Genomic DNA, 11882 nt, shown 5'->3' on the forward strand with positions numbered 1-11882 from the left:
TTTGAAGATGATCAGACAATTCCTGAATATGAAAACAGATTCTATAAAACAAACACAACTCACAGATTCTTGAAATGCTTTGAAATACAGTTCATGTAAAACAAAACAAAACAAAAAAATAACAATAACTTTGTTTAGTGAAAAAGTTTGCTCTATTATTTTTCTTCTTGACATCTTGCTAAAATGCTTGACAGGATTTTAAGCAGATCTCCAAGAAAAGATGAAATAAAAGTCATATCTTAGCAGAGCACAAAGCTCTTTTACTGAATAGACAACACCTTTGTTGTATTTACAAAATGATGTAGGAGTTCATAAAACAGGAGAACAATCTGAATTCAGACTGATGATAGGTTCTGTTTATCTTCCTGTTGGGTAATATTGTTAACCAGTAGGATGGTAACGCGGCACTATCACCAGGGCAAAAGGGACCACAGATTAAGCTGGAATACAGTGCATTCTGTGTTTTCAYATAACAGCAAAATTGCCTGACAATGAGTCATAAAGATACCATCCCTACATTATTTATCTCTCCAAGATAAAAAAACTTTAAAACGTAGAAAGAAAGCAAAAGGTGGACCTCAGGCTCCTTCTGAATTCAGATGGTTAAGATAAAAAGTCTCATATACAAATACCCCTTCCTTTCATTTTGAAAACAAAATGAGAGTGTCCACTATTCACCATCTGAAAACCATTAGCGTTCAGGGTTTTTGTTTGTTTGTGTTTGGCTTTTTTTTTTTTTTTTTTTTAAATGAAACTGTGTCATGGCCACAAACTGAAGCATAAGAAGTTCCGTCTCCAGGTGAGGAGCAACTTCTTTACTGTTAGGGTAACAGAGCAGTGCAACAGGCTGCCCAGGGAGGTTGTGGAGTCTCCTACTCTGGAGGTCTTCCAAACCCACCTGGATGCCACCCTGTGCCACATGCTCTAGGTGTGCCTGCTTGAGCAGGAAGGTTGGACTAGATGATCTGTAGAGGTCCCTTCCAACCTTAAATATTCTGAAATATTCTGAAATATTCTGAAACATATAAAAACTGGAATCATTATACTGCTCTATATTTGAAGATTCAGCTACACTGGTTTTCAGATACTAATTTAAATAAATCTTTATTTTTATGTCAAACAATGGCAGAGAAGGATTCAAAAAAGGTAAACTTCCTGCAGTTGTGTTTCTAAACATGCAATTATATAAGACAAAGACACTGAAAGATACAACATGAAGAAACTTAAAATTTTTAAATTTCCATTAAATAGCTCCGAGTTATATGAAATTAAAATCTACTTAAAGATTTAATAATTTATATATTATGAAGTGAAAATCTACTTAAAATTAATTAATGTAAATATGACAGCAGTTAAATACAGTTTTCCCAAACTCAGAGAATCCTGAGTGCATATCTGACCTTCCTACTACCTGAAAATGCAGAGATTCAAATGCTAATGTTACTGAAGATTTCCTGCCCATGACCAACACACATCATTTAAATGAGAACTCTGCATAAAAGCTAGCTAAAAATGAATACTCATTTTCAGACTTGGTTTGACTTCTCAAAGGTAATCTCAGATTGAAATTTTATGCTACAGAGAATTTWAAAAAAAAAACAATGAATGTAAAATCTCAACGGTTCCAAGAAATCTTCAGTGGTTTTCAGGCAAACAAGGTTTTCACATTTCAATTGCCATGTAAATTAACTGTATGCTGCAACATGACAAAGCATATTGAATATAATAATTATTTTGCGCCAAATAGTAGTAAACTATTAAAAAGAAGCAACTTATTAGAAAGACAGCAATTTATTTTGTCGCTCTATCATTAAATATTCATGTACTACTCACTGTAACAACTGAACATGATAAATTAATGTTATTAACATGACTATCAATGAGCAATACCTCAGTGAAGATTATGGTCAGGTACAATATTAATGCACTATTGAAAATTAAGTACTATGAAAAATTAAATGAACAAGTAACATCATTTAAATYTGAAATGAAAATATTAAGCAGCTGATTTTTTCATCTTTAGGCTTAAATTTTGTTGCAGCTTGTTTTAGTAACACGTTATAGAGATGAAATGGCTAATGGAAGATGAAGTTATATGTAATTTAAAAACACACTATTTATAAGCTTATTACACTGATGCATAGTTCTTAGATACTGTGCAATGCTCATGTTAAAAGGCTACTTTGAAACAAATTAGTTGTTAGTGTACAGATAGTATTTTTCATGATATGTCCTAGACAAAATTGTTTTAAAAGATTTTTAAGGAGACAGGGTACAAGTAAAACAGACAAATAGACAGGAAAACATGCAAAGCATTAAAAAACAAACAAGCAGTATGGAAAACTAGGAAGGAAMATTTGAAGAACCATCTCAAACTTTCTCAAAAAGTTTGAGAAAACTCAAACTTTTTCTCCTACTTCCATGGGATGTCCCAATGCCTAAATGTGAGAAGAGGAAATAAAACTATATCATTATTTGACTCCTTTTTTTCTTTTTTTTTTCTTTATTTTTGTGAACAGGAAGAAACTTTCCACTCTAATAATATGGGAAGTTTSACAGCCACAGTATTGAGTAGAGTGTCAGTCAATCCAAATGCCTTTAGACTGACTCTAAATTCCATCTAAATTCCTTTCTTACCCCTCCTCTAAGCAGCCATCTAACCCTGGAAATGTCTGTACTCACGGAGTATCTTCTGTTTCATATCACATTTCTGCCTTTGCACATATCCCATTTCYCACAGGTATGAGACGCTATTTGCCACTAGAATCCACTAATTAAACTGAACATGTAACGGCTCCCAAGAAAACAAAGAATAATAACACCAACCCACAATCGTGGAGAATTTTTGCCTTCCTCCAGTGGCAAAACAGCTCAGAAGACTTATCTTAAAATCTATCAAGAAAGATGTTTATAGCACAAACATACAGAAAGAACTTCCAAGAGAAACAAATTCTAGGAGAGAGATCCAATTCATTTGGACTGTAATGGACTATAATTCTTTGGATAAACTGAATGGAAGCRGCACAGAATAACTATTTGCAATTGGGCAGATGGAAAATGTAATGAACTTCTGATGCAGTGCCACACAAAGAATAACTCAGGAACATCAGGGAACGAAAGAGGAAAACAAGAGCATTGTTTTCTGTTCCTAAACCTCAACTAGACAAAAGATAATCAAGGGAATCTTATCTATATTCCAATAGCTTGTTTTGCCACACATAAGCCATACCAGCAAACTCAAGAAAATTGTCTCCATTAATTCTGTGCATATTACACACATTTACAAAAATGTATGTTGCTATCTCAGTTCCCTTCAATCATCTGTTCCTCTCAATTATAACAAATTTTGAGGAGAAAAATAAAAAGAGAACACTCTGAATGAACATTTAGACATTTATGATTAAAGCACAGTTATGTAAGGATGATCAGCCAAAATTTCTCCTTCAAAAGACTGTCTATGTCATTCATACTGGGGGTGATATCAGACAGTGCTTTCTACAGAATACTTCTTGGAGCATTCTCCTTTAGTACCTGGTTAAGGTACTAACTAAAGGATAATTAAAGGATAGAATTTTCTGATGCAGTCACTGTCTCTACAAAGACAGGAAATACTACTTGGGTGTGAAAGACTGAATCAGATAGCAACTTCTAGCATATTTGATAGGGAGATTTGACAAATCATTGTTATTTGAGTCCTTTTGAATAAATTTTTATAGGAAACGAAATTTCTTTATGAATGAAAAAGCAGAGAGGGTTGTTTGTTTGTTTTACATGACTGAATACAGAATGAAATATTTTCTGTGAGATGATCAACAGTCCTAGTCTTTATATACAGTGGATAGATAAAAGTGAGGAAAAGGGGATTTCTCCTAAAACCACCTGATACCAATATAAAAAAAAACTTTTTTGAACAATTATGAATGGGGATCTTGCATATGGATTTAAGGAAAGATGTCTTCAAATCAGTTTACAAATGGATTCAAAATTGAACTTACAAAAAAAAAAAAGAGTGAGGTCTCAATTTGGTCTCTGCATAAATTACTGACTTATCATGTCAGTAATCCAACATATGATTGGATCCATAACTCTAAATTATGCATGCATAAAAAGACAGGTGATCAAATTAGTGGCTGGCATAGTAATTGGATACACTACTCTTATAATTTCATGGCTAATTCAATGCCCAGTACTTAATTAAATTAACTGTTGATACTTAGGCACCCTTTGCAAGCTTGCAATATGTCATTCATATCATGGGGATTAATCTATAAGAATTTTCAAGATAATGCTTATGAATTCCTCATTACAGTACCTCATATAAGAATGTCTTTCTAAAAGCTAAAAACAGCTAACGATTCTATAAGTATATAATAGCTGAACTAAAATGAGTGTTTGAATGGGAAAGAGAAAAGACTGTTAGAGAGGAAAAAAATATCCCCAGGACAATTAACTTACTGGAAATTCTATAGATCAAAGAAGGCACTACTTTTTATAGAAAATAGCATTTCCCTATTACTTAACGTTCTTCTGGCATGCATTCTGAATCCTCTTTAAAGAGAATTAAATTCATGTCTGCTAAAAAATATTGAGCATAAATGTGAACGAACAATTTCATATTGAATTTATGTACTGAAAATTGAAAGTCTTTGAGCCTTTAGTTTAGATGAATGTTGAATGCATGTAACTTCAAAATAAGATTTCCATGAAGAATAATTGTTCAAATTTTATGACATGAATGAAACTGAATAAATGAACAATATATTGGTCAAACATGAAAATGAAATAACAAGATGTTAATTTTGAATAAAATCTTCAACTCTGACTGTATATCTGATTGTTCTGACACAATTTTCAGTGTACAAAATTCATAATACTTACTTGATCTTTCCATGAATATGGAATATATAATTGTATTCACTAATTTGTTCCTAACAAATGCCTCAAACTAAGGATTTTGGGAACAGATATATAACTTCTCAAACAAATAATTCTACTTAAAAGTTATTGAAAAATATATTAGAATAAAACAAAGTTTTCAATAAATAAGACCTTTCCCCCCCNCCCTTAAGGAATGAATGTATACATAAGATTGGCAGCGGTTATAATTTTACGCATCTGTTGATACATTTTAAATTAATTCTTCAAGATTTAGAAAATGTAAGTAAGCAGTATTTTCATATTTTTCCACTGTGGTCACAACAGTTAGCATACATATTCATTAAGTGCATACTAAATATATTTCAATATTTATTCACTTCTTCCTAATGCAGTTTAAAGATTCTTTAATTTGTCACTTTTAACAAATAGAACTCAACTAAAGAGGCAGTAAAATATATTCATTTCTCCAGCAAACAATTGTATCTTACAGAAAGGTGGATCACTGCCATATCCCTAACATACTGCCTGCCAGATGGGATAAAACACTACACCGTCGTGTTTCTTTCAGCATTTGCCTTCATGTTCCTTACAGCATTTGCAATGCTTGGTTATGAAGACAGGTCTGGAGTTTCACTCTTGTCAGAGTGAAATCAAAAATCATACCAATTTTGCCCCCATTTTGTGTAACTTGGAGTTTGATATTCCAAAGACAGGTTCTGCATATGTGATACAAGCAGGTTTCTCCTTGAGATGACTTAGCGGGGCACAAGAAATTCACTATTAACAGTACCATTGAAAATGTCTTTTGGATGTCGTATCTTCATTTAACTGTGTGCTTAGAAAAATAAAAAGGAAGTATTATAAAGTTTGCATGCAATGCTGAACACGAAGACCAGTGCTCAAGAAAAGCCTTGAATAAAATAAAATAATAAATTCAATATTCTATAAAATTCAAATAAAACCCAAGTRTTCCCCACATGTATCTTCAAAATTGAAGCCTTTAAGGAAAAATCACTTCTTTGCAACTTCTTATGACTATTAACAATTATCAATCAAGGGGTTGTTTTTGCTAAGTTTACACAAAAATCACAAATACTCATAATTAATATAAAACATTTTGTATTTAAAAGCTTAATTTTTAATAACCTGTGGCAAGAAGGAACTATAATGATGACATAGCCTTGTCTACAATTTCTTCTGTAAATACTTGATTAAATTATATGCTTTAGGCAAAAACACAAGTTAGTTATCTTAGCTCCCAATAGTCTACAGAGCTATCACAGAATCACAGAATATACAAGGTTGGAAGGGACCTCTACAGATCATCTAGTCCAACCTTCCTGCTCAAGCAGGCACACCTASAGCATGTGGCACAGGGCGGCATCCAGGCGGGTTTTGAAGACCTCCAGAGAAGGAGACTCCACAACCTCCCKKGGCAGCCTGTTCCACTGCTCTGTCAGCCTCACAGTCAAGAAGTTCCTCCTCACTTGGAGACGGAACTTCCTGTGCTCCAGCTTATGACCATTACCCCTCGTCCTATCGCTGGCCACCAGTGAAAACAGCTTGTCCCCTTCCTCCCTGCATTCTCCCTTCCTGAACTTATACACATTAATCAGATCCCCTCTTAGCCTTCTCTTCTCCAGAGAAAACAAGACTAGCTCACTCAGCCTCTCCTCATACGAGAGATGTTCCRTTCCCTTAATCATCCTGGTTGCYCTTCTCTGGACCCTCTTGAGAAGCTCTACATCCCTCTTATACTGGGGAGCCCAGAACTGCACACAGTACTCCAGGTGCGGCCTCACCAGAGCTGAGTTTATGATGCCTGATTGGGTTGTGCACACAAAGGTATCTTATATTACCTGAGATGACATGAGAACTTGCCTGRAACACAGATGCTAATCCAAAAGGACATAAAGGTCACCAAATTCTGCTGTGTTTCACCTATAATGGCAGCATCACTYATTGAGCCAAATTCATCTAACTCTCATCTAGATCCCTGAATTCTGGTATCTAGATTGCTCTCCAGGCTTTCTATTGACTTCAGTAACTTTTTAATTCCAGTTATAGGCAATTATATCTGGTCTACATGTGCACAGCTACAATGCAGACGTAGCTACATTTAGATGTCTGGTTCTGAATCTGAATCCCATCCATTAAAAAATACTCGCAGGCCAAGAATTCCCAGTCATAATACTGGAATCAGTTGGTGGAGGACAGCTGGTTATAGACCCATARCTGTTCTCCACAGAGATAGTTAATGAGGTTGCAACCTCCAACTTTAATTACTATTTGTGCTTTTTTATTCATTTTTTTTCTTAATATCCAATCATCTTTTGGTCTTCTAGTTGTGGGTTTTTTTTTTTTTTTTTTTTTTTTTTTTTTTGAGGACAGGTCTACAAGAATACGAATATTTGTATATACAGAGTAACGACCTGCTCCACAATTTTTGTTTACATTTTGTAAAGTGTAAAACACAGAATCACACTTTTTAAACTATTTCACCTTGATATGACTTTAAAAAGAAATGAATTCATAGAAGTTTATTATTTAAGATGCCTTTCTTCCTTAAAACTCTACCATTTTTTTCGTCAGTCCTCAAAAAATATGCCGGTGATTTGTTTAGGAGAAAAAAAAATATGTTTTGTATTAGTATGGTTTTTATTCATTCAACTGTATGCTTTCTACAAATTCTCTCTCTATATATAGATATACTGCAAAGATGTAAACATGTTGATGAATATAGCCTAACAGTATCTTCATTAAGCTAACAGAGAATATCACTTGTTAAGATTCATCTTTTAAGTACAAATAAATAAGGAGCTAATTTTCCATTCACACATGGATAACTATGGAATAGTTTAACCCATCTTAAAAATTAAGGAAAATTGAATGCATACAGTTTTAGAGGTCATTGTGTGCATATTCTAATGACATCTACACACTTTAAACCTGGATAATGATGCACACTTGATTAGCCAATGTTCACAGATAAAGTGTACTACACAGGCAGTGACACAAGACGAATCAAGTTGAAAATACTCAAAGACTTAAAACTAGAATTCCCAAATGGATAGCAAGCTCCATATGTTACGGAGTTAGGTTCAATATGTTTCTGTCATAATGAGTTAATTAAACCAAAGTGATTAAAACATAATTAAAATATTTTCCCATAAAATATATCATATATAGTTTTCATTTAAAAAAAAAATATATATATATACACACACATATACGTCAATTACATACAGATATATATGAAAAAAATATAAGGCATAAATACTTTTTTTTTAGATAGATAAGTTCTTTAAAAGCAAAAACAAGGATTCTGGCAATGATGACTGTCCTCCTTAATAAAATAAAATCTTACTTAAAACAAGACCATCTTAAGGCTACCATTTAGAGGTAAGATTAGTAATTTGAGATTTCAGGAGCATTAAATTAACATAAGTTGATCAGATTCAGTTCACCCTGTGGTGGTTCATAGCCCACATTTAATGCAAAGCAGCAGTCTTCATATGATAAAAACAATCCACTAACCAAATACAGTAACCACATGTCTTTTATAAACTCACACTCAGAGTTACTCCTCTAAAAGAGCTATATGCTCAAACTCAGCTTGTAGTTATTAATTTTTAACAGCGAATTCTCATTTTTAAAATACAATTATGATAAAAACATGAAAAATTACCCTTATAGCCATATCACAACCTCTACAAAACGCTCTTTTCACTTCCCAGGTTTAAACATTATTTCTTTACCCTGAAAGACAAAGTGGGATTTTTTTTTCTCATTGTTTTTAATGGAGAACACATCTAATTCAGTTATTGCCTTTATATTTTATTCTACAATTCATTCTGATTGTATTTTCCATTAAATTCTAACTCATACCTAAATTTGTTCAAAAGCTAGTATAATTGTGAAGCTCTTCTTTCTAATATTTCTGCTCTAAATAGAAGAGGCATGCACTGCTTACATCTTGAACTARCGCTAGAGACTGTAAAGCTTGGGGACCAATCCTTTCAACCCAAGCAATCTGTTATCTACGCAGTATTCTGCTACATGCCATGTGCTATTAACAATTTGATGAATGAAATGAAAGCTTGTGACCACCTACCCACACACCTTGGCAGAGGTGCACTCCATACACGCCGGCCACCACCCAGGCAGGTAAGTTTATTAGCACCTTCCAAACGATATCCAGGGAAACAAGAAAAAATCAAGGAATCTCCAACACCAAAATGAAAACCAATTCGCCTACTGAAGGCAGGAACACCAGGATCATCACATGGCTCCAGATCATATTCTGCAAACAATAAAACATAATTAGATTAGGTGTATAGGACAAGTCRCCCATGTTAAAAAATATTAAATATATTAGTTGCATAGTATCAGTATAAAACACTTGGAAATATGTCTTCCAGAGCCATTTTCTCTACTATAAAGGAGTGCTGTTTCTATATTTCTATTATGGTCATATATACAGTAATTAGATATCTATTGTGTTCCAAATGTGCTACATTTATTTTCTTAATTTCAAGGGCTGTAATCAGCTTGTACCATAAGTGGTTCACTATAATTTTGTTTAATTGCATCCTTTGTATATAATCCTTTGTTCATTTCCTCTGAACTCCCAAACAGCTTTAGGCGCAAGACTTATGGTTTAAAAATTCATTAGGTAATGAAAAGAATTCTAAGAATTAAAAAAAAATCAACGGCAACTTCAAGCAAATGAGAAAATGTATGATCACATTTTCAAAAAAAAATGTGCTTGAGTAAAACTCTACCCTCCAATAGAGGCTTTCTATCTATTTGCCTTTTAAAAATCTCATAAGTTTCTATTAATAGAAAGTAAATATATATTTCTATTCTAGGCGACCCTGCGAGTGCAAGGAGGTTGTACTAGATGATCTTTAAAGGCCCCTTCCAACCTTAAGGATTCTATGATTCTATAATTCCATATATTTTTTAAGCAGATTCAAAGGGCCTGAATTTGTTCTCACTTTTGTTACCAAATTCAAGAAAATCTACAGAATTTGGGAAATTCACATGAACATTAACCAGTTGCAAGAAACAGTAATATATCTCTTGAAGGACAAAATTATCTTTTAAGCACTACTTAAATGACCTGTTTAGCTCACAGTAGATACATACAGATACAGACCTACTCTGGAATTCCCACTGTTCTCAGAAGAAATGACACTTGGATTAAGAACTGTATAGACTGTTTTTCAGTTTTGTTCACATCATTTTTTAATACTTTTAAAAGAACACTTTTTTTTTTTTTTTTGTAAATTGAATCAGTGAGATTAATAAAAATTTAAGGAATAATGAGTTAGGAGAATATTTAGGTAAAATTTGCACAGCTGAAAAMTGAAACAAAAAGTATCTATTTTTTGAATACTAGAAAATAAAGCTATTCTATCTGTAGAACTAAAATTCTATTTTTCCATCATGTAACAATAAAAATACCATGGAAAATCAAATCTAGCAAATTGTTACATGAAAAATATATTTTATCAATTAATAATTACCATAGCTATTTAAATAAAAATAGATAACATTACCAGAGTCTTAAATACAATTAACAATGTATGCTGGTCTCAATAAATAATAATGTCAAACTAGCCAACATGAATTCAAAATTCTTTTTTTTCATCATTGAACAAGAATTAGAAAAAAGTTATTTACACCAGTCAATACAAATACATGAAGTATATAGACCTAAACTCAATTGCTCTTGACTTTTTCTTGATGGATTGTTCTTTTCCAGGGGATATGAAGAATTAAAAATAATAATCATTTGTTTTGTCAGTTGGCAAAATTACAGAGAATAATTTGTAGGTCTGCACCACAACATTTCTATTTAAATACTTTGAAAAAGCAGTAATAGAACCACAGAGCAATAGTAATTTAGTAATAAATAGTAATTTATAAATAAATACAGTTTATAAATAAATTCAGAAAAATAAAACTGAAATCAGAAACAGTAACTTCTGTTACCTATACAAGTAATTCAAAGAGAAAAGATTCAACTGGTAAAATTAATCATGAAGCCCATCCTGATTAGGCTAGTTATTTTCCTAATTAATTAATTCTTAACTTTCTTCTTGTCTTTGTGCACTATTCTATGTAATCACTACTGATCATTGTTACAGATAAGATGCTGTAGAAGATGGGCTGTAGGTCTGACCCCTAACGACTYTATTTTCTCTTCCTTAGAATAAGATACAAAAAAGCTAAGATGTCATTTATATGAGTGCCACCTATGAAAACTGGGAGAAAAATAGTCTGTTTTTTATGTCATCTCTATTAACTGAAATTCATGACCCTGAACTGTTTCCCCAGAATGAGGCACCTACAGGGAAGTCATTCTTATGGGATAGCAAGAATTTTCACTGCTTCTCCAAAAAATGCTTATGAAGAAAGTTGTCAAATAAAAGAACTATACTATTTGTGCCTCCATCATCATGAATATTTCTCTTTTTTTTTTTTTTTTTTTTTCTGATTCAGACCATGCAAAATAATTTATAGTCTCTTTTCGAAAATTTTTATCTTGGAGATTGGACTGATAGCTACCAGTTACCAGTTAGTCAAAGGAAGAAATTAATCCAAAGATTCTGAGCATTCTGGCAGTTGACGTAATGAACAAAATAATAAAAAAAAAAATCCTTTCCTATAGTAAACTTCCTGTGAGAAGGTCCCAAAATATTAGAAGTGATCTATGAACCAAATCAGCTCTGGTAGACAAAATTTCAAGGTTTTGAAATCACATGACCTCTGCTCAGCACTATAATGGTTCAGATAGAGATGGTTTGGCAGATATTTAGGCAATGRGGAAATTGCTGAGAAAAATATAAATTACGAATCAATAGCAATTGAGTGGAGTTTCTGACTAAGTAATTATGAGATTTCTACGTTAGAAAGTACATAATCTGTACTATAAACAAAACTAAAATACAGGTGCCTTTGTGACATCTATCCAGCAGGTAAAAGAAAAAAAAAAA

The 11882-nt window shown here is 32.7% G+C and overlaps 1 protein-coding gene across 1 annotated transcript in view; it reads right to left on the bottom strand.

Moving 5' to 3' along the window:
* CSMD1 (CUB and Sushi multiple domains 1) overlaps positions 1-11882 on the bottom strand; it is a 471181-nt gene that overhangs the window by 187550 nt on the left and 271749 nt on the right. Inside the window, exon 19 of the mRNA XM_026033888.1 lies at positions 8993-9181. Coding sequence (XP_025889673.1) covers positions 8993-9181 — 189 coding nt within the window. The remainder of the gene's footprint in view (positions 1-8992; positions 9182-11882) is intronic.

This window comes from Nothoprocta perdicaria, unplaced genomic scaffold (assembly GCF_003342845.1).
Source record: "Nothoprocta perdicaria isolate Ctin4 unplaced genomic scaffold, notPer1 scaffold_136, whole genome shotgun sequence".
NCBI lineage: Eukaryota > Metazoa > Chordata > Aves > Tinamiformes > Tinamidae > Nothoprocta > Nothoprocta perdicaria.